This window comes from Solanum stenotomum, chromosome 6 (assembly GCF_019186545.1).
Source record: "Solanum stenotomum isolate F172 chromosome 6, ASM1918654v1, whole genome shotgun sequence".
NCBI classification, from domain to species: Eukaryota; Viridiplantae; Streptophyta; class Magnoliopsida; order Solanales; family Solanaceae; genus Solanum; species Solanum stenotomum.
Window position 1 is genome coordinate 42,748,349 of NC_064287.1, and position 24,677 is coordinate 42,773,025.

A 24,677-nucleotide genomic window follows, 5' to 3' on the forward strand; every position below is an offset into this window, starting at 1 on the left:
TATGAATGTGGTAGCAATGAATAATAAGTCTGAAAAACGACAAATGATTGAATGTATGAATAAGGGCGTGGAGGGACAAAATTATAATAGTAATCATTGTGATAATTATAAAAGGAAGAATAATATGAGTTCTTCAAATAGTCCTTCAAATTGTGAAAATAATTTTATCATCAAAACAGTATGAAAAAGGTCATTGGACACGCGGTTTTCATGCGACCTTATTTGATAAGTTTTATAAATTCTCCATCAAAATAAAATAATATAAAGTGGTGGTGCACTTTATCTTTCAAAGTGATGTTGAGGTGGATCATGTAAATATGTCAAATATAAAGATATGACATATATAAATGTTTACGGTCAACTCATGAAGAGATTGTGACTTGTAATAAGCATCATGAATGTTTACCCATTCTTTAAAGTAAATGAGTCAAATATGAAGAAAAATATGAATAAAAACATAGTCATGTATGATTGAAAATATGCCACAACTCACCTCTACGGGAGGTTTGAGAGAAATAAACAAATTTTATTTGGCAAGAATGGTCAATGATCGTGTACGTTTATACGTCATAAATATTATGGTATGTTTATTGTGAACTACCAAAAGGGCAAAAGAAAGAAATAATTTTTTCCTATAAAGGTTGTGGCCATGACCAAAATAATATTATTATGTGGCAATACAAAATTGTCATTGGTTGTGTACCTATTGTACAACAAAAGTAAAGCAAGAAACATGTCTTGCTCGTAATAATTTTGACCATGACAATAACAATATAATTTTCTCCTTGAAGGAGATGTTCACCATATGGATTGTGTCATGGAATATGTGATATTACACAAAATTAATCGCAAGCTCTAACGAGTTGTGTTATTACCAAAGGAATAATATTGAGGTTGTAGTAAGTCTCAAAAGAAACTTTTTAAGTTTCGGATGAATTGAAAAGAAATATTGATACTATAAATTATGAAAAGATTTAATATCTTTAGATTACTACAACCGAAGCGGGTTATAAATATTTATGTAAAAGATTACCCATATTTCTCTTGTTTGTTGCACACAAACATGGACATGCTGATGAAATCACATGCAAAAGTAAAATATAAGTGTACTGAAATAAAGATCAGTTGGCATGATCGGTTGGCCATTCTGATTAAAATATGATGCAAAAATAATTGAGAATTCACATAGTTATATACTGAAGAAATAAAATATTCTTCAAGAATTCTCTTGAGTTGCTTATTCTCATAATAAATTTTCATTATACCAGCTAAGATTGGGATCGATTCCCTTAAATTATTTGGAACATATAAAAAGGTGAATATGGGCCCATTCACCTGCCATGTGGATCATTTACAACTATATGATAGATACATCTATGTGATGGTCTTTGTTGTCAACTTACAAATTGGTGTTTGTAAGGTTGTTTGCTCGAATTGTTAAATTAAGAGCACAATTCCAAACTATGAAATTATACTGATAATGCTGGTTGGTTTAGCAGAAATTGTATGCCTCCAATTATAGCTAAATCAGTAATTATGAGAACAAATCTCCCAAAAAGAAATTTGGTATGAGATGAATTTATTTAACATGTAGCGACGCTTGTACGCATCAAGCCAACAAATGTCCCCAATCAAAATTGGTTCAGGGTCAGGATCCAAATAATTTTCATCAAAAATGTTGAATGTGCGGCTATAATTTTAATTGATCCACCACGCACAAAGATGAATTCCCAAATAAGGTTGGGATGAATGTTAGATTTTCTAACATTAGAGGGAGAGATGATATTGACAGCTGAAAATTATGTGTGAGGTTGATTATGAATTATCTATATCCTCGTTAAAAGAAAATGTGAACTTGAAGTTCAAGGGATAATTCATTTGCATAATGTTGCAAATCCATTGCCAGATGAATTTACTGACCCTGTTATAATTCAATTGCAAATGCTCCAATGAGAAGTCCTTGAAGGACAAAGTGTATGATATGCCTGAAGCATAATAGATCAATTGGTTCCAAATGTAAAACTCCCGGAAAAAAGGGAGGACAAATGATCAATATGGTCATGATAATGAGGCAAATACTATAAAAGAGCACCACAACATAACACTTTATAAAATCTTGGGAAATGTTCAGGTACCTGAAAAATAATGAAAAATGAAGAGATCTCGATAAGTTATGTCATATTGGAATCGATATTAAATAACCGTCGACGTTATCTTTGATATGAAGTAGTGCTTCATGATATAAATCGTGACGACGATCTTGAATTCAAATCTGTCATATAATGTGGATAGATAAATGATTGTCCAAGTAAACTGCATAATTTAAGTATATTTTGTTTCACTTAGAAAAGTGACATTTTGGACTGATAGTCCATAAATCAAGGTATAATGTTAGTGGGATATAAATAAATTATTATGCAATGGTATAACCGTAAGATATCAAGTATGGCTTGTGCCTTGGGGCATAAGGATTTGTCGCAAAAATCCTTCATTATTGGAGATGTTTTCTCTTATGGTGGATACAATGAGATTTATTTTGATCTGACAATATATGAAAACTTGAATGTATATAATGAAAGACAATATTGAAGGTTATATGAAAATCCTTGAAGCAATCAAGGTGTCTGAAACATATAAAAGTTTGAAAGAGACTTTTTCAATAAAACTTTAAGAATCCTTATATGGATTGAAATAATCAAGGAAGAAAAGGGTACAAAAAATGACCCTAATTGTCCTTGCATTTTTACGAAAAGGTCAGGATCTGAATTTGATATAATAGTTGTGTATGTTGATGATTTGAACATTATTAACACTCTTAAAAAACTTTCAAAAGCTATTGAGTGTTTGAGAAGGGCATCTAAAATGAAAAGATCTTGAAAAGATAAAATTTTGTCTTGACCTATAGATTGAGAATTTGACGAATGAATTTTTTGTCCATCAATCAACATACACAGAAAAGTTTTGATGTGATTTTATATGGATAAATCACATTCATTGAGTACCCCAATGATTATGAGATCGCTTGACATAAATAAAGATTCACTTTGATCTCAAAATAAGGATGAAGAGCTTCTTGGTGATGAAACTCCATATCTTAATGCAATCAGGGCACTAATGCATCTTGCTAACAATACTCGACCAGATATCTGTTTTGCAGTAAATTTACTGCCAAGATTCAGTTCCTCCCCAACAAAAGGACATTGAAATAGTGTTAAGCACATACTTGAATATCTTCGAGGACCATAGACATGGATTTATTCTATTATGAGGAATCCAAGTTAGAACTGATTGGTTACGCACATGCAGAATATTTATCTGATCCGTATAAAGATCGGTCTCAAATACGCTATTTGTTTACATGTGGAGGCACAATAATATCTTGGTGATCAATGAAATAAACATTGGTAACCACTTCTTCAAACCATGCAGAAATAAAAGTCCTCCATGAAGAAAATCGAGAGTGCGTCTGGTTGAGATTAATGGCACACTATATTTAGTAAATGTGTGGTTTTCCTTTGAAAAAGAATATACAAACCACAATGTACGAAGATAATCAATTGCAAATGAAAGTGTCCACAAGATGATTGTTGCTATGAACAAGTTGAATGAGCAATTTACTTGCAGTAACGAGGTCACGAATATAGTGATTTTCAAGAATGTATTCGGCTAAGCTCAAAGCCTCAACATCATATCCATGAAACCAAAAAATGATATATCAGAAATGAGTTCAATCTTGCAACATCTTCGTGAATATGATTTGATCACAAAGACACTGTCAATATTTATGAAGTTGGTATATAAGATTGGATGACATCATCATAAGAAATTAAGTGAAGTTTTGATCAGGGGGAGTATAATATGCGTTGCACTCTTTTTTTCTTGATCGAGGTTTTGTCCCACTGGGTTTTCCTGGCAAGGTTTTTAATGAGGCAACAAATTATGTGTATCAAAAGATATGCGTACTCTTTTTCCTTCACTAGAATTTTTTCCCACAGGGTCTTTCCTAGTAAGGTTTTAACGAGGCACATAATCTATGGACATCCAAGGGGAGTGTTATAAATCCATTGCATTGTGTGGATTATCCATTAGATTTATTCAAGAATTAATTGGATTCATGTATGGGTGCTTCCAAGGTGATAAGAACCTTAAGGGATAACTATGTATCTACTAGTTTGGTGACCTTTAGGAGTGATATCTCAACACTATAAATAGAAATATCACTCAACATTTGAAATACACAATTGTATAAGAAGAAAAATTTTCTCCTGTATCTACATTTCTTGTATTCTTCTCTTTATACTTATATTTCTTTGAGCTTGATTTTATAATAATTTAATATAAAATATTCGTGTAAAAAAAGACATAAAGCAAGTAGTACTACTTAAATAGAGCGACAAAAATAACACACCCCGTTTTACTAGGTTGTTTCCGCATCCCAACAAAGAATATATAGTTTATTATTATCTTTTCATTAGCCTTTTCAATTCTTTTGAGTAGTTATAATGGTATATGTCATAATTATATTGGGAAGTGAGGACAACTGACATACACTTATTTAATAGTATGTAAAAATCCAACCGATTAATAAATTGGATAAAAAATGTTATCGGGTAATTGTTATTGTGTTATTGAGTTAATGAGTTTTTAATGATTTTATAAAATAAAATTATCAGGTTATTGATTCGATATTATGTTTTTAATATTGGGTTATTGAATAAATCGATAACGCATTAAAACAATAGTAATTCACTATTTACCCCTACATAAACAATACCTTATTGGTTACTATCTCCGCAAGGTTGCACTTGTATAATTATTTTCAAGTTAATTGCTTTTATTACCGTTTCTATTTTATGTGTATTTTGTAATATTACATTATTGTCGTCACGTCAAATTGTTGGAAAGGTCGTATAACTATTTTATAAACATTTTTTTATTGGTTAAATCGAAAACCGCCTTTAAGAATAAAAGAAACTAGTAAAAAATATCATAACAATTTGATAATTGATTTAACATATTTAAAAATTGAAAATTATTAAATCAAACCGATAATTCATAAAATCGAACAGATTCACATAGCACACCCCTACATGTGAATAAACCGCGCCATATCGAGGTATTTGTCTTTTCGATTCTCTCTCACTAAACAGTATATAGAGATAGAGGGAGAGGAGCATACCAATACTTCTCGCTCTTTAATCTCCAAATCTCCACTCTACAGGTAAATCCACTTGCTTAACCTTTACCTTTTTGTGTTACTCATATTTGAAAAATATGCGAGATTTATGCTTATTTTCTAACGTTTGATAACAAAGTATTTATATACTTATAATCTACGAGAATATTATAGGGATAGGATGGAGTGGGCAGTGGGAGTGAGTTTGGGGGCGGCGGGGGTTGGAATGGTCGAGGGTTAGGAGTTGAAGGATAGAGAGAAGAGAGAAAAAGCCCAAAATAGTTCTTAAATTTTCACATGTTCATGTTTGCATTATTGGTACACTTTTGATCCTCTATCAAACTTTTACTTATTTTCTAACATTAATTTTTTTTCATAATTTTATATATAAAATGTTCAATAATCTTTTCATATATTAATAATTGCAGGTGAGAAAGGTGAGAAGAACAACATATTGTTTAGTTTAATAGAAATATTATTGCAGCGTGAAATCAACATGATGAACCTTTCAATTTTAGCTGCAATAATATTTGTACTAAACAAAACCAGATGTTTTCTTCTTATTTTCTTTCACATGGAGTTATTATTTCTAATATATATATATATAAATTGTGGACAAAATTTATATTAAAATGTGTAAAAGTTTGGAGGACAAAAAATGCACCAATATTGCAAACATGAGAGATTATTAATGCTCTATGTGAATACTCAACGTGACTTTGAGTCTTAACCCAAAAATAAGGGACTGTTTTGGGCGTTTTCTTGGGAGAAGACATGAACTTGGAAGATTGATTATAAAACTTATTTTTCCTTGCCACTAAAAAAATCAATTTTAAGGAATTTGCTTTTTTTTTTTTAGAAAAATTATTTCACAAAATATTTTCCTCTTGTACCAAACACATGCTATATGTTGTAAACTATGACACTATGAAACCTTGTGATCATGAGATAATTAACTTTTGAATTTTGGATTTTGCTTAAGATAAATAGGAGCAGATTGCGTCCAGTGAAAGACATGGATTCCACAATTTAGTAGTGGTGCACACACCATGGGAAACAAGTATTCGAAGGGAACAACTTCCATAAATAATGCTTCAAACTCGAGTTGTCTCGCTTCTTTTGAAAGTTTTCGAGTTCCTTTGGTAGCTTTGCAGGAAGCAACTAACAACTTTGATGACAAGTTGTTAGTTGGAATGGGTGTCTTTGGGAAGGTTTACAGGGGTGTTTTGTGTGATGGCACAAAGGTCGCCCTGAAAAGGCGTAAGCATGAGTCTGAACAAGGTATTGAAGAGTTCCGAACAGAAATTGAGACACTCTCTCAGTGCCGTCATCCCTATTTGGTTTCATTGATTGGATACTGTGATGAAAAAAATGAGATGATTCTAATTTACGACTACATGGAGAATGGGAACCTCAGGAGCCATTTGTATGGCTCAGATCTATGTCTACCCAAGATGAGCTGGGAACAGAGGCTGGAGATATGCATCGGGGCAGCCAGAGGTCTTCAGTACCTTCATACTAGCGGAATTATACATCGTGATGTCAAGTCTACAAACATATTGCTTGATGAGAATTTTGTGCCAAAAATTACTGATTTAGGACTATCCAAGAAAGGGCCTGAGCTTGATCAAACTCATGTTAGCACACTCGTGAAAGGATCTTATGGCTACTTGGACCCTGAATATTTTAGAAGGCAACAGCTGACAGAAAAATCTGATGTTTATTCCTTCGGTGTTGTTTTATGTGAAGTTCTTTGTGCTAGGCATGCCCTAGATCCATCTCTTCCGAGGGAGCAGGTCCACATAACTGAATGGGCAAAGAAGTGGCAGAAGAAGGGAAAACTGGAACAAATCGTAGATCCCAATCTTGTTGGCAAAATAAGACCAGATTCCCTCAGCAAGTTTGGAGAAACAGCGGAGAAATGCTTAGCCGATTTTGGTGTAGATAGGCCATCTATGGGTGATGTGCTGTGGAATTTAGAGTATGCACTTCATCTCCAAGAGGCTTGTCATTCAAGATGATCCGGAAGAAAATGTTATTATCCGTGTTGGTGAGCTCTCTCCAACAAGTCAATGGTTTCAGTCATGTTGATGTCACTTCTACTGCATCATATGAAGATTAATTTTATGAATTTCTAACAATTTATTCTACAAATTTCTGAGTTTTATATCGAAAATTAACTTTGAAAACATGCATTGCTCTACCTGTTGATCCTATCTTCATTTTGTTGCATGTGTCCGATTGTTTAACATGCTGTATATGGTTTCTAATAAGTTATTTGTACGTAGAAAATCATTCTATTAAAAAGAATCCCTGGCCTCTTAAATCAGTGAAGGGTACTAAATAACGTTTTGGAAAAAGGAACATACTCAAATTTTTCAAGACTTTTGAGTGCTTGGAACTTGTAATTGATCACCGGAGATAAACTCTACTTCCTCCGTCCATCTTTACTTGTCTACTATACTATTTTGAGATATTCAACAATACTTGTCCAGTTTATAAAATCGATGAACAATTTATCATGTTGCGTCTATTTTACCCTTATTATTAAATACTATTCATTTTAATGCTTATATTTAACAAGGGTGATTTGGTAAACTTGCCTCTATTATTTACTGCTTCTTAATCTCTATGTTAAGTCAATAGTAGATAACTATTATTGAACAGAAAGAATATTTATCTACATTTATTTGCTTATATTTTATCAGCTCATCCCTATTTTACCATTCTATAATAAGTTCAAAAATGAATCAAGTTGACATAGTAATCACTTGTCACTGTATGTTGCTTTGAAACCAAACAAGTAGCAAGCCTGGAGGGAAAAGAAGAGTCAAGAGAGTGATGATGTATATACCTCTTCCATGCTTTTAAGTGGAGCATTTAGCCAACATCTGTTAGAGTTGAGAAATGAATTGATGGTCTTGGACAATCCTCTCTTTATGAGCTAATTTTTGAGGTTTAGTTAGACTTGCACGTCTTTACAAAATTGTCATAAAAATTAACAGTGACTATCACAAACACGATAGGTTATAGACTTTTGAACTGATCGAAAAATAGCCCGATTGGTTGGTTTTTTGTAGTAATCTTTCTTACAGTCATTATTGGTTTTGAAAGCCATTTTATTGGTTGGATCAAAGATGCTCCATTTTAATAAACTTTTAAGGCATTAAAAATGATAAAAATATACCTTATCCCTTATATAAGGAATAATTTTATCTAAAACTTCTTTAAAGTGTTTTTTCTTTTATTAATTAATAATAATGGTATGTGTCAACTCCATTAATGGATCTTGTAAACTACACAACACTAAGTTAATGAAATGCAGATAAGATACAGGGAAGCAAGAGAGAAAGAAAACTGTTTATTGATGCATTATTTCAGCTTACATTTCACCCACATGGAGCATGTATTTAGAGTAGTTAGTCTGACAACTAACAAACTCCTAAATAACTTGCTGACTTAGCTTTAACTCTAACTAACTTTTCTAACTACATCACATTTAACCATGGTAGCTTGCTAACCTACAACTGTGGTTAACACTCCTCCTCAAGCTCATGGTTTAAACAGGTTCATCATCCCTAGATCATTCATCAACAGTTGGTGTTGAGCTTTTCCCAGTCCCTTGGTCAGTAAGTCAGCCAATTGATCCCTTGTATTTATATACTGAGTTTTTAGTAAACCTTGACAGATTTTCTCCCTTACATGATGACAGTCAATATCTATATGTTTAGTCCTTTCATGGAAGATAGGATTTGCAGCAATTTGAATTGCTGCTTTGCTATCACAGACCATGGTTACTGGTAGTTCAATATGGACTCCAAATTCTTTAAACAATCCCACCAACCAAGTGATCTCAGCAGCACTATTTGCCATACTTTTGAATTCAGCTTCAGCTGAACTTCTAGATACTATCTCTTGTTTCTTTGACTTCCAGGATATCAATGCTCCAAACTTGACTAGATAACCAGTTACTGATCTTCTTGTTTCACTGCAAGACCCCCAGTCAGAATCACAATATGCAAGTAGTTGACTGGTGTTTTCTGCTGGCATAAACAACCCCAGATCTGGAGCCTCTTTTATGTATCTGACTACTCTTAGTGCTTCCTCCATGTGAGATTCCTTAGGAGCGTGCATGTATTGACTCAGGACTTGGACTGAGAATGATAAGTCAGGTCTGGTTATGGTGAGATACAACAACCTTCCTACTAGTATTTGGTATCTACTAGGATTCTGTAGTATAGGATCTTCATGCTTCTTTTCCAGTTTAATGCATTCATCAAATTGTACAGAGGTTAGCTTCTCATTTTGTTCTAAAGGAGTTGCAACAGGTCTGGCTCCACCTAGTCCACACTCAGCAATCCATTCTATTGCATACTTTCTCTGTGACATATGAATTCCCCTACTTGATCTGGCACATTCAATCCCTAAGAAGAACTTGAGGTCACCCAGGTCTTTCATCTTGAACTGTTTCTGTAGATCCTCCTTAGTAGTGTCTACAAGTGATTGCCTGCTGCCAGTTATGAGTAGATCATCTACATAGACTAACACAACGACTATGTCAGTTTGCTCATGTTTGATAAAAAGTGAGTAGTCATACTGGCTTTGATGAAAGCCTAACTGAATCAATACTTATGTTAACTTGAAGTTCCATTGTCTAGGAGCCTGTTTAAGGCCATATAGAGACTTGTGCAGTTTGCACACTTTAGTACCATTCTCCCCCTGTCTAGCAAACCCTGAATGAATGGACATGTACACCTTCTCAAGAAGATTACCATTGAGAAATGCATTGTGAACATCCATTTGTTGGACAGACCAACCTTTAAAAGCAACCAAAGTAACAACAGACCGACAATCACCATTTTAGCCATAGGACTGAACGTTTCTCCATAGTCCAGACCCTCCCTTTGACTATAGCCCTTGGCAACTAGCCTGGCCTTCAACCTCTCAACTTCTCATGTGGACTTGTACTTAACTTTATATATCCATCTGCACCCAATGGGCTTTTTACCGTGGGTAAATCAACCACTGACCAAGTGTTATTCTGTTCTAAGGCATCTATCTCAAGTTGCATGGCATGAACCCACTGAGGATCAAGGGAAGTTTCCCTAAATGAAGAATGCTCAGTGATTGCAGAGAAAGCATTGAGACAGGACTGATATGAAGGAGACAAATTGGTATATAAGACATGATTGGAAATAGGAAAGACACAAAAATTGCTTTTAGGCTTAGTAACAAAGTCTTGAAGCCACAAAGGAGGTTTGACAGGTCTAGAGGACTTTCTGGGAGGAGGAGGTTGAGTAGGAGGTGGTAGAGATTCTTCTGTAAGTGAGGAAGGCATAGTAGGAGAGGGGATGGCAACAGTTGGAGGAGGAACTACAGGGTGCTCATGAGATGAGGAGTCCACATCATCAGAAAACACCATAGTAAGAACTGGAAAAACAAGATCAGATGAGGGCTTAACATCCTTAAAAGGAAACACATCCTCTTTAAACACTACATGTCTGCTAACAAACAGGGACTTGGAGTGGAGATCATATAAGAGATAGCCTTTTTGAGAATTGGAGTAGCCTAATAGTGCTGCAGGAATGGCTCTAGGAGAGAACTTATCAGAAATCTTAAGACAAGTAGCATATCATAGACAGCCAAAAGTCCTTAGATGAGAAAGAGATGGAGGATGGTTGTAAAGCAACTCAAAAGGAGATTTATAGGACAAAAGTTTAGAAGGAAGTCTGTTGAGAATATACACTGATGTGGTGACACACTCACCCCAGAATCTCAAAGGGACAGCAGCTTGGAATCTTAGGGCTCTTGCCATGTCTAAAATGGTTCTATGCTTTCTTTCAGCCACCTCATTCTGTTGGGGGGGGTATATACACAAGAACTTTGATGTGAAATGCCAAGAGAGGACAACAGAGATTGACAAGAGTTACTAAAAAATTCACTTCCATTATCAGTTCTAAAAACTTCAACACATGTGGAAAATAATGTTTGAACCTGAGCAAAAAAATTTCTGAGCACTACAATTGTGTCTGATTTAGATGCTATGAGAAATAACCAGGTGAATCTAGAGAAATCATCAACAATGGTTACAAAGTATTTCATCCCAGCATGAGTGGGAACCTGTAAAGGCCCCAAATGTCACAGCGAACTAAATCAAACAATGCCTTGGAATTGTGACTACTTATAGGAAAATGAAGTTTTGACTGCTTAGCTGGTGGACAGACAATACAGGGAGGACTTATTACATTCTCTAATCCATCTAGACTTCCAGATTTCTTCAGTATTTCCACATGAGCATGCCCTAGTCTTCTGTGCCATAAAGTGCTGGAGTCAGTGTTACTAGTAATAGGAGGTTGACTGCATGATGTATGTGCTGCTGAGTGTGTGAAGTCATCTTTGAGGATGTAGAGACCTTGATCTTCTCTACCAATCCCTTTGACCTGTCCATTTGAGAGATCCTGTAAAACACAAAATTCAGGGAAGAACACAACCATGCAATTGAGTTCCTTTATTAATTGTGACACAGACAATAAGGTGCATTTGAAGTCACGCACAAAGAGAACATTTCCAATCACATTGTCCCCAAGAACAGTAGTACTACCAATATGTGACACTGACACAACATTTCCATTGAAAAAAAAAAAAAAACCTGTCTTCTTTCAGATTTAGAAGCAGTGGTGAATTGATTTAAAATGTCAACCTTAGATGTCATGTGATTAGAAGCTCATGTGTCAATGATCCACTCATTATCTACCTGTTTGGTTACTAGTGCAGATAGAATTCTACCTGCTGTAGCAGCCTTAGTTGAGGAATCTCCACCAGTGTTGCTTCATTTAGCTAGAAGTTGCATTATTTGATTATACTGATCTGATGTAAAGAAGGCTGCAGGAGATGTAGAGGGCTGGTTGGCTGGAAAATTTTCTCCAATATGTGTGGATCCTGCTGGATTAGGAGCTTCAACATGATTAACAAAAGAACTTACATTACCAGTTTTCCTCTTTGACTTCTAGCCAACTGGATATCCTTTGACCTTGAAGCACTGATCCTTGGTGTGTCATCTGAACCCACAGACTTCACATACAATGAGAGGCTTCTGAGTTCTGTTTGGATTATATTGACTGTCATAGTGACCTCTCCCTTGATTACCACCATTACCTCATAGTTGATGTCCAAAAGGAACATTATCAGGCTGACCTCTACCTGAGTTACCATTATTTCCTCCTTTCTGACTGAACATAGCTGTACTCTCAACAATCTTAGAAAGAGAGACTTCATGACCTGCTAAGTTCCTCTGACTTTCATGATCTATAACCAGAGAAAACACTTTGTTGAGATTAGGAGTTGGAGACTGCATCAAAATTTGACCCCTAGCTGCTGAGTAGGTCTCATTTAGCCCCATTAGAAACTCCAGTACCCTTTGATACTCACAATGCCCTTGGAATTTTTCAGATTCAGGACAATTACATCCTGGACATGGCATAATAGAGTCATACTCATTCCAAAGTCCTTTAAGTGTAGTGTAGTAATCAGTCACTGACATTGTTCCCTGAGTTAAGCTGTGTATTTCCTTATGAAGTTGAAAAACATGAGCTCCATTGATTTTATCGAACCTTTCTCTTAGATCACACCACACTTTATGAGCATCTCCACTGTATACTATACTGCTAAGTAATTCAGGCCTCACAGCATTCATGATCTATGAGAGCACTACAACATTACATTTTCCCCATATATCACACAGTTCAGTAGAGAATTTAGACTTAGGAAATCGACCATCTATGAATCCTAGTTTACTCTTTCCTACCAGTCCTATACGCATAGATCTATTCCAAATAGCATAGTTCTCTGAGCCAGTAAGCTGAAGAGAGATGAGGGAGCTACCTGGAGTATCATTAGGTTGTAGGTACAGTGGCTGATTGTGATCAATGGTAGGAACAATGAAACTCATCGATCCACCAGTTGAATGTCCTTGTGTTGCATTTGATTGCAGGTTTGCAGCAATTTCAGCTGGATTTTCCATGGATATCAGCTTAGAAAGGATTGATGCTTACTGGCGACTTCGAAGGACTTTCAGCTTCGAATCTAAGCACCTCTGCTGCTTCTGCTCGTGATCTTCACTTCCCTAGGATCGTGTTGTGCTCTGATACCATGTCAACTCCACTAATGGAGTGCTTGTAAACTACACAACACTAAGCAAATGAAATGCAGATAAGATACAGGAAAGCAAGAGAGATAGAACCCTTTGTGGGCTTCACTGGGTTATTCCTGCTCTTCATCTTCTCAAGGCCCAGCACTACCTCACTTTCATGAGCTCAACCACGGACCGTAATGAAGTTCACGGTCCGTGAAGTTGGCCGTGAACTTCACTTGGTCAACATCAGTTCTGCTTCTTTTTCCACTTTTCTATACAACCCAGATTCTGCCTACACATTTAACAAATCCATTAAATAATCCAAAATTTCACTTAATTCCAATATTAGTTCATAGTTATTAAGCATCAAAAGTGCCACGATTTTGCGGCACATCAAGCATGTATTTATAGGCAGAGTAGTTAGTCTGACAACTAACAAACTCCTAACTAACTTGCTGACTCAGCTTTAACTCTAACGAACTTTTCTAACTACATCACATTTAACCATGGTAGCTTGCTAACCTACAACTGTGGTTAACAGTATGTGTGATATTGGGGTGTGAGTGTGACATACACTTACTGATAAAAAACAATGAGACATATTCGAAAGTTACTTAGTGGGTTGGCATGGCGCCAGATATAGGTATTTTTTTTTTTGATTCTCTCTCACTAAACAGTTTGTACAGTAATACTTCTGAGTCTGAGTTTTGAATTTTGATTAAGATAAATAGGAGCAGCTTGCCCAATCAAAGATATGGATTTCACAAATTATTAGAAGTTGCACTCTACACAAAATGGGAAACAATTATTCGAAAAAAAACAAGTTTCATATATAGCATTTCAGAGCCGAACTGTCTGGCTCCTTCTAAAAGTTTTCGAGTTCCTTTTGTAGCTATGCAGGAAGCAACTAACAACTTTGATGAGAGTATGGTCATTGGAGTGGGTGGCTTTGGAAAGGTTTACAGGGGTGTTTTATGTGATGGCACAAAAGTGGCCTTGAAAAGGTGTGGTCCTGAGTCTTTACAAGGTGTGGTCCTCAGTTGAGTTAGAGTCGAGTGTCATTTCTTTACAAAATTGTGACATTTTTATAGACTTTTGAACTGATCGAAAAATCGCCCGTTTTTTGTAGTAATCTGTTTTACAGTCATTATTGGTTTTGAAAGCCATTTTATTGGTGGGATCAAAAGATACTCCACTTTAATAAACTTTTAAGGCATTAAAAATGATAAAAATATACCTTATCCCTTGTATAAGGAATAATTTTATCTAAAACTTTTTAAAAGTGTTTTTCTTTTTATTAATTAATAATAATGGTATGTGTGATAATTATATTGGGGTGTGAGTGTGACATACACTTACTGGTAAAAAACAAAGAGACATTCAAAAGTTACATAGTGGGTTGGCATGGCGCCAGATATAGGTATTTGTCTTTTTGATTCTCTCTCACTAAACAGTTTGCACATTAATACTTGTGAGTCTATGAGTTCTGAATTTTGATAAAGAGGAGCAGCTTGCCCAATCAAAGATATGGATTTCACAAATTATTAGAAGTTGCACTCCACACACAATGGGAAACAATTATTCGAAAAAAACAAGTTTCATAAAGAGCGTTGCAGAGCCGAGTTGTCTCACTCCTTTTGATAGTTTACAAGTTCCTTTTGTGGCTTTGCAGGAAGCAACTAACAACTTTGATGAGAGTTGGGTAATTGGAGTGGGTGGCTTTGGAATGGTTTACAGGGGTGTTTTATGTGATGGCACAAAGGTCGCCTTGAAAAGGTATGGTCCTAAGTCCATACAAGGTCCTGCCGAGTTTCTAAAAGAAATTGAGACGCTCTCTCAGTTCCGTTATCCCTATCTGGTTTCATTGATTGGATACTGTAATGAAAGAAATGAGATGATTCTAATTTATGACTACATGGAGAATGGGAATCTCCGTAGCCATTTGTATGGCTCAAATCTACCCACTTTGAGCTGGGAGCAGAGGCTGGAGATATGCATCGGGGCAGCCAGAGGTCTTCACTACCTTCATACTAGCAGAGTTATACATCGTGATGTCAAATCTACAAACATATTGCTTGATGAGAATTTTGTGCCAAAAATTACTGATTTTGGACTATCCAAGAAAGTGCCTGAGCTTGATCAAACTCATGTGACCACATTCGTGAAAGGAACTCTGGGCTACCTTGACCCTGAGTATTATAGAAGGCAACAGCTGACAGAAAAATCTGATGTTTATTCTTTCGGTGTTGTTTTATTTGAAGTTCTTTGTGCTAGGTCTGTCGTAACTCCATCTCTTCCGAGGGAGCAGATCAACTTAGCAAGATGGGCGATGAATTGTCAGAAGAAGGGACAGTTGGAACAAAACATAGATCCCAATCTTGTTGGCAAAATTAGACCAGATTCCCTCAAGAAGTTTGGAGAAACAGCGGTGAAATGCTTAGCTGATTCTGGTGTAGAGAGGCCATCTATGAATGAGGTGCAATGGAATCTGGAGTATGCACTTCATCTCCAAGAGCCTGTCATTTAAGATGATCCTGAAGAAAATGGTACCATCCGTGTTAGCAACCTCTCTCCATTAAGTCAATGGTTTCAGGCATGTTGATGTCAGTTCTTCTGCTGCTCAAATCGAGAAATCAAATTTAGATGATCGCACTAGTAGTCTGGGGTCCGTGGGTGGATAACTATGTGAATGTGGTACAGACCATCTTTAAGTGTTTGCCAATTCCACATTTGTTCATGCCTCATATATATGAAGATTGATTTTAGGTGCTTCTAACAATTTATTTCTACAAATATCTGAGTTTTCTATAGAAAGTTAACACCGTAAACATGCCTTAATTGCTCTACCTGTGGAATATCTCTCTGAGTTTTATATAGAAAGTTTCACATTATTCATACATAAAAAAAATTATTCTATTAACATCTTGTCAGCAAAATGGCTTTTCAAAACATTAAACAATTTTGAGCTCTAGAACGTAATTCGTTGATACCTATATTCCCTCATCATGTTACAACCTTGCGGAAGCAAAAACATGGTTATCCATTTTCTTATTGTAAATAGGCAAACGGAAGTTGGCATTGTGTAACGACTCTTCTAGGATCTCTAAGAGACTGTCCCTCACACATGTTGGAAAAAACGTGGACTAACACAAAAATATATGGTCAAAACTCCTCTCAAGATTCCTCTTTTTTATTTTCCTCTTTGTCATCTTTGTTCTCCTTCTTCAACTTCCGGCAAATTTTTTGTGCTCTTTCATGGCACAATGATAACACTCAATATTCTTACATCTGCCTCTGGATTTGCTCATATTTTATTATATTATATTCTAAGAACCATGGTTCTTGATTCTCCCCCTTTGACCATACACTAGGACATTCGACGAAGAAGAACCTTGAATTTTTCTTCTCATTTCTCGATAAATTGCTCTTGATGAGATTCATAGAGATCACATCATCCGTAACATAATTTAATAATGAAGTTCTAAACGTTTCCCAAGAGTCTGGTAGTGAACCAAGTAGAAGCAAACCTTGAATTTCTTCATCAAATTTAATGCCCATAACAAATAACTTGTTCATGATCTCCTCTAAGTTATTCAGATGATTTGTCATCGGAGAACTATCATGATATTTTAAGCTTAACATCTGTTTTATCAAGAACATTTTATTGTTTTCAGTCTTCCGAGAATACAAACTTTCAAGATACTTTCATAGGGTCCGAGCATTTGTCTCTACAGAAATATGGTTCAACACATTGTCATCAACCCATTGCCTAATAAATCCACAAAACTGTCTGTGCAACAAATTCCACTCTTCATTTGTTTTATCATCAGGCTTTATAGTGATAAAGACTGGTTGATAAACATTGTTAATATAGAGCAAATCTTCCATTTTCTCCTTCCAAATAGCATAATTAACTCCATTCAAAATAATCATTCTAGTTGTGTTGGCTTCCATCGTTTCCCCAAAATAAAGATATTGCAAATTAAAGCTTTAATATCAGTTTGTTGGAAAAAATGAGGACTAACACAAAATTATATACAATCAATATAATGAGGATAAATTGAGAAAAATAATAACACCAAAAATTTTACGTGAAACAATTGATATCACTATAGCAAGAAATTTTACACTGTATAGTCACAAGTACAATACTCAAAGTGACTATTACACACTAAAAAAAATAACCCTCTTATAATTTTTCATCTCACTAAAATATTGTTCACACTCTATTTTTTCCTTCACAGATTATTTTCTTGTATAGTCTATTATAAACTTACTTTGCTCTCTAATATTCTCTATGTTTTTGGTGTTAAATGAGAGCAGAAGCTCTCCATTTATAAGAGAAATATATCCTATTGATGTCATTAATGACATCAATGAAAAGCAACAATTCAAATATCTTTTGACATTTTTTTACAAATAAAGGCTCTTTGACATTTTTGCACCGTTGCAGCTTTTAAAGACATTTGAGGAGCAAATGAAGACCTTTGACTTTGAACAGCAAATGAAAACCTTGAATAATTGGATGGACCCCACAACATATTCCGTTCTTATCCTTTCAGATGCATATTTTTAATTTTCTCTACTTTATCTATATAATTTTGATGCTCTTATTATGTGAATTTATTTCTGGGAGTTGTTTTCCTGAATAGTTCTTTAATAGTAAAACTAGGTGATAAATTAATGCATCTCTGTTTTCAGATTTATTCTACAAAAAACACAGTCAGAAATTACCTTGTGCTCAGTGATAGCTTAAATAATGTTATTTGAAGGTTATTAGTAATACTCAACCATGGGAAGCAAGTATTCCAAGGCAACAAATTCCATAAATGATGCTTTAAACTCGAGTTATCGCGTTCCTTTTGAAAGTTTTCGAGTTCCTTTTGTAGATTTGCAGGAAGCAACTAACAACTTCGATGAGAAGTTTCACATTGGATTGGGTGGCTTTGGGAAAGTTTACAGGGGTGTTTTGCGTGATGGAACAAAGGTGGTCCTGAAGAGGTGTAAGCGTGAGTCCTCACAAGGTATTGAAGAGTTCCAAACAGAAATTGAGATTCTCTCTTTTTGCAGCCATCCGCATTTGGTTTCATTGATAGGATACTGTGATGAAAGAAATGAGATGATTCTAGTTTATGACTACATTGAGAATGGGAACCTCAGGAGCCATTTGTATGGGTCAGATCTACCAAGTATGAGCTGGGAGCAGAGGCTGGAGATATGCATCGGGGCAGCCAGAGGTCTGCATTACCTTCATACTAGCGCAGTTATACATCGTGATGTCAAGTCTATAAACATATTGCTTGATGAGAATTTTGTGGCAAAAATTACTGATTTTGGACTATCCAAGAAAGGGACTGAGCTTGATCAAACCCATCTTAGTACCCTTGTGCAAGGAACTATAGGCTACCTTGACCCTGAATATTTTAATAGGGGACAACTGACAGAAAAATCTGATGTTTATTCTTTCGGTGTTGTTTTATTCGAAGTTCTTTGTGCTAGGCCTGCCATAGTTCAATCTCTTCCAAGGGAGATGGTTAGTTTAGCTGAATGGGCAGTGGACTCGCATAATAAGGGACAGTTGGAACAAATCATAGATCCCAATCTTGCAGCCAAAATAAGACCAGAGTCCCTCAGGAAATTTGGTGAAACAGCGGTGAAATGCTTAGCTTTGTCTAGTGGAGATAGGCCATCAATGGGTGATGTGTTGTGGAAATTGGAATATGCACTTCGTCTCCAAGAGTCTCTTATTTAAGATAAGATGATCTGACGGCAAGCAGCGGAGGAGCTAGGATTTTCATTAAGGATTGTTAGAATATAAAAAAGTAAATACATGAGAAAGGCTGTAATGTGCATGTCGTTTTAGTTTATTTAGAAAGAAAAAAAAGTGATTGGTGTAACACTAGTATATATATTTATTAAAGCAAAATTAACCTATATATAATGTAATTTTTCAGCAAAGGAGTGCTGCTTGACACCCCTCGGGCAAGAGTAGCTCTGCCCCTGACTTCAAGTCTATGATTTCAGTCATTTGATGCTCAGATCTGGATGATCTCATCAAATTCGGATGATCTCTGTGCTGCTGAATAGGGGGTTTCTAGAAATTGATTAAGTCTGATGGTTGATAACTAAGTGAAAATGGTGCATACCATCCTCAGGTGTTTGTTAATTCCACTTTTGTTGGTGGATCATATAAAGATATATTTTGTTTTTGTAAGAGTCTTCTGAGTTTTATATAGAAAGTTAACTTTGAAAAATTGAAATGCTCTACCTGTGGATTCTTCTTTCATTTTATTAGGTGTGTCCGGCAGTTACACATATTAATTGTATATGGTTTTTTTTTAAGTTCTTCAGACATTTTTTTATTGTAAAGAGGCAAAAGGAAGTTTGCTGCTTTGACATAGTCATATAAAATAAATATATTCAGCTTTCAGAATGGAACTACAGATCTTAAAAGTTCGCGGAGCAATTCAAAATATTACTCAATCTGTTTACATATAATATTCGATCTGTTTACAAAATGACAATTGTGTAGCAACTTTTTTATTAAAAAATAAAGTTGAATGACATTTTAAGATAATATATAACCATCATTGAGTAATATTTTTGTTAACAAATATTACTGAACATCATGACTAAGCTATTTGACTAAGGGCCCGTTTGGCCATGCGATATGATATCATGATATGGAATCATGAGATGAAATTGAAGGTTTGTTTGGACATGCGATATGGAATTTTTGTGTTGTATATTTTCTCATAAACATAAAAATCCCATAAGTTGTAAAACTATTAAAATAACCCCAATTGTTTATTCAATCTTATCAAATAAACAAAAATTATGAAATCGCATAATAAATGATTACAAAGTTATTTGTTCTTCAGTTAAANTGTTACACATTGTATATGTTTTTTCTCAAGTTCTTTATACATTTTCTTATTGTAAAGAGGCAAAAGGAAGTTTGCTGCTTTGACAGTCATATAAAATATATATATTCAGCTTTCAGAATGGAACTACAGATCTTAAAAGTTCACGGAACAATTCAAAATATTACTTGATGTGAGGCCAAAAATATATATTTTTAATCATTATTTGCTTCACATTTATTATTTATATTTGCCTTTTTTGAGCATGAATTTTATGAATTGTGCTAAATAGTGTATTTTATTTGTAGGATTAAATTGGGGTAAAGTTAAAGAAGTCTGAAGCTAAAACGAATTAATTATGGAAAATTGAAGAATGAAATCAAGCAGACAACTTAATTGATTAAATTGAATATTATAATATATAACTGTATGAATTACAAAAGGAAGAATTAGAGTTGCTATAGGAAACTTACCTGTTGGGCACGAGTCAGGCAGCAGCAACAATTGAAGACCCGCATAATTTGGACGAGCACTGTTCACGCGGAAATCAAATTTCGTTTGGTTTTGATTTCCCAATTTATTTTGGACTTAATTTTTTTATTTAGGGTTTTCTACATTTATAAATAGTCCATGAAAATAACTGTTGGAGAGAAAAAAATATAGAGGAAGGAGGAGGCATTTTTGAAGGGAAAGTCGCCACTATTTTTTAGGGTTCTTTTCTTCTTTCTTGTTTTCTTAAACATTAGTAGCTAAAACTCTTGTTCTAGGGCGGTAGCTACGGATTCAATGTTGATTATTTAAGGTTTTTGAATTAATTCTTGATTATCATTATAAGTTACTTCTATATTCTTGTTTTAGTATTTTGTGCTTGATCACCATGAGATAAATATATTGTCTAATCTTAAAATTGAGAGAGGAGAGGTTACATAGACCAGAGAATATAGAGAGCTCGGTCCACCCATTAAATTGAGGTGATTAGTGTTCAGGAGTGACGCCCAGACGAACACCTTGCTTGGTTACGAAATAAGCTGAAATATAAATGCTCGCCAGTTAATCTATTTATCCCCGCTTAACGATGTAGTTAGATAGCTAACTGGGGTAGGCGACGAGAGGTGTATAACCCGGATCATATCATCAACCCTATAAACCAGTAACTTGATAACTGAAATTAGTTCTAAGTCAGTAATATGATACATGAAATCTAATACATGTTGCAACCCTGAGACTTTCCAACTATTGTAAGTAATTTTATTATTTTGTTCTTACATTCTTCTCTTTTGTTGCTCTCTTAAATAAATAATTAGATTAGTATAATTTAGTAAAAATAGTTAATTGACAAGTTCTTTGGGTTCGATAATCTGGTTCTTTTAAGAGCCACTATATTACTTGAGCAACCGCGTACACTTGCGTGTGCAATTGGGGGCAATATTACTCAATCTGTTTACATATAATATTCAATCTGTTTACAAAATGACAATTGTAGAGCAACTTTTCTATTAAAAAATAAAGTCGAATGACATTTTAAGATAATATATAACCATTATTGAGTAATATTTTTGTTAACAAATATTACTGAACATCTAAGCTATTTGACTAAGTAATTTACTTAATACATATAATATACGCAAGTATTGCCCAAATCCATTAGCGAAGAGGTAATTTTCTTTTCGATTCTCTCTTCCACAATAACTATCAATCTCTCTGTCTTCTCTCCAAATTTCCTCAGTTGTGGTATAATCAGAGGTTCCTCAAGCTTCTGTTTGGTATACATGTATTTGTGATTTTCATCTACGTGTTTACTGTTAGGAGTTCATTTTTTTCTTCTGTTATATATGTTTTCAACTTTGAGACAGTGAAGCCTTCCGATCAGGAGATTTAGTTGTGAGTTTCCGATTTTGCTCAACAAAACAGGAGCAGTTTGCCCAGTCAAATACTAGTTGCACTCCATCATGGGAACCAAGTATTCCAAGGCAACAACTTACATAACTGATACGATGAGTTATCGCGTTCCTTTTGAAAGTTTTCAAGTTCCTTTTGTAGCTTTGCAGGAAGCAACTAACAATTTTGATGACAAGTTTCTCATTGCAGAGGGTGGATTTGGGAAGGTTTACAGGGGTGTTTTGTGTGATGGAACAAAGGTCGCCTTGAAAAGTTGTACGCCTGAATCCAATCAAGGTCTTCAAGAGTTCCAAACAGAAATTGAGATTCTCTCACAGTTCTGCCATCCACATCTGGTTTCATTGATTGGATACTGTGATGAAAATAATCAGTTGACTCTAATTTATGAGTACATGGAGAATGGGAACCTCAGGAGTCATTTGTATGGCTCAGATCTCCCTAGTATGAGCTGGGAGCAGAGGCTGGAGATATGCATCAGGGCAGCCAGAGGTCTGCACTACCTTCATACTAGCCGAATTATACATTGTGATGTCAAGTCTATAAACATATTGCTTGGTGAAAATTTTGTGGCAAAAATTACTGATTTTGGACTGTCCACGACACTGCCTGAGCTTTAACAAACTCATGTTACCACAATCTTGAAAGGAACTTTGGGCTACCTTGACCCTGAATATAATCTAAGTAGTCAGGTGACAACAAAATCTGATGTTTATTCATTCGGTGTTGTTTTATTAGAAGTTCTTTGTGCTAGGTCTGTTGTAGATCCATCTCTTCCGAGGGATCAGGTCTACTTATCTGAATGGGCAATGAAGTGGCTGAAGAAGGGACAACTGGAGCAAATCATAGATCCCAATCTTATTGGCAAAGTAAGACCAGATTCCCTCGGGAAGTTTGGAGAAACAGCGGTGAAATGCTTGGCTTTGTCTGGTAAAAATAGGCCATCAATGGGTGATGTTCTGTGGAAATTGGAGTACTCACTTCATCTCCAAGAGGCTATCATTCAAGATGATCCTGAAGAAAACAGTACCATCCCTATTCGCGAGCAAATCAATGATTTCAGTCATATTGATGACAGTTCTTCTGCTGCTTCGATCAAAACATCAAATTGGGATGATAATTATGTCCGAGATAACTAAAGTGAAAATGGTACATACCTTCCTTAAGTATTTGTTAATGAATCATATGAAGATTCATTTTTTGTTTATGTAACAATTTTTATCTAAGTAAGTTCTGATTTTTATATATAGAAAGAAAGATATTATGATCATCCCAGATTGCATCACCAGATTATGACAATAATGCATCTTTGTTTCCAATTTTATGCTATAAATACAATCAGGAATTACCTTATACTCAGATACTTAAATAATTTTTTTACACCATTAGTGCAATTTAACCTCCAAATGTTATTTGCCTTAAATATAGAGGTTATTAGTTTCACTTCTGATGATCATATGGTTAAATAAATAATATAACACGTGAAATATAGATATAGTCACTTCTAGTGGCAATTGTTAGGAAGTTTGGAAATTTTAAGGAAGTTTGGAGAAACAGCGGTGAAATGCTTAGCTTTGTCTAGTGAGGATAGGCCATCAATGGGTGATGTGTTGTGGAAACTGGAATATGCACTTCGTCTCCAAGAGTCTCTTATTTAAGATAAGATGATCTTGACGGCAAGCAGCGGAGGAGCCAGGTTTTTCATTAAGGATTATCAAAATATAAAGAAGTAAATACACGAGTGGAGTGCAGGTTGAGTATAGTGCAGGTTGAGTATATGTAATAATCAGGACTCAAAAAGTTTGATATATTACTGCAAGGAAATATAGAAGAAGAATATTTTCTTTAGAAGATGATCTAGTTTTATATAGGCTACTTAAGGCCACTTGAGATGATTTAGAATCATCTATTACATCTCTATTTATACTAATAAAATGTAGAACCAAATGTCTTACACAAATAACTAGATACATGTATCACAATTTATTAGATACATGTATTACAAATTCCTAAAAGACTTCTTGAAAAATTAAAAGACAATATTGGAAGACTAAACATCAAGGTGTGAATGCATTAATTCCAACACTTCCCCTTAATGCATTTGCTTGACAACTCCAATGCCTTCTCGAAGATACCAAAACTTTTCTCTTGGAAGTGCTTTGTTGAAGATGTCAGCAAGTTGTTCTCCTATCTAACAATAATTGCAACTGTATTTCGCCTTTCTCTTGTGCTTTTGAATATCTCCTTTTTGATTGAGTTTGGTTTTGTAAATCCATTTTAGACTTACAACTTCTCTTTCTTTAGGTATAGTCACACACTCCCAAGTATTATTTTTTTCAATCATCTGAATTTCTTCTGCCAAGACTTTCTTCCAAACATCATGTTTTATTGCCTCCTCATAATTTTCTTTCTCAACACTGGCAAAGTTGCATCTTTGATAAATGTCACTCAACATTTTTATTCCTCTTGGAGGCGGTTCTTCATCATCTGAATCTGGGATTTCTCCCCTTCAAGGACATCTTCCTCTTCCTCATCCTTTTCTTTGATTTGACACATCTAAAGATGTGATAGAAGTATTCTCTATCTTTTTATCCTTCCAATTTCATGTTGT

General features: G+C 34.9%; 1 protein-coding gene, 1 long non-coding RNA gene and 2 pseudogenes across 2 annotated transcripts; 3 read left to right on the forward strand and 1 right to left on the reverse strand.

The window, feature by feature from the left end:
* Positions 1-5,142: 5,142 nt before the first annotated feature.
* On the forward strand, positions 5,143-7,382 carry LOC125867777 (receptor-like protein kinase HERK 1; annotated as a pseudogene).
* A 7,330-nt stretch (positions 7,383-14,712) lies between these two features.
* LOC125867785 (receptor-like protein kinase HERK 1) lies at positions 14,713-19,063 on the forward strand. Its single transcript, XM_049548366.1, has 2 exons — positions 14,713-15,581; positions 18,807-19,063. Exons 1-2 carry the CDS (start codon positions 14,875-14,877, stop codon positions 19,057-19,059), a joined length of 960 nt encoding a protein of 319 aa, XP_049404323.1. The 5' UTR covers positions 14,713-14,874; the 3' UTR covers positions 19,060-19,063.
* Positions 15,103-18,686, reverse strand: LOC125867794 (uncharacterized). Its single transcript, XR_007446667.1, has 2 exons — positions 18,556-18,686; positions 15,103-15,330 (listed from the first exon to the last, which is right to left on the reverse strand). It is a non-coding gene; the product is annotated as an uncharacterized LOC125867794 (long non-coding RNA).
* A 3,056-nt stretch (positions 19,064-22,119) lies between the features above and the next one.
* On the forward strand, positions 22,120-23,728 carry LOC125867786 (receptor-like protein kinase HERK 1; annotated as a pseudogene).
* Positions 23,729-24,677: the final 949 nt, after the last annotated feature.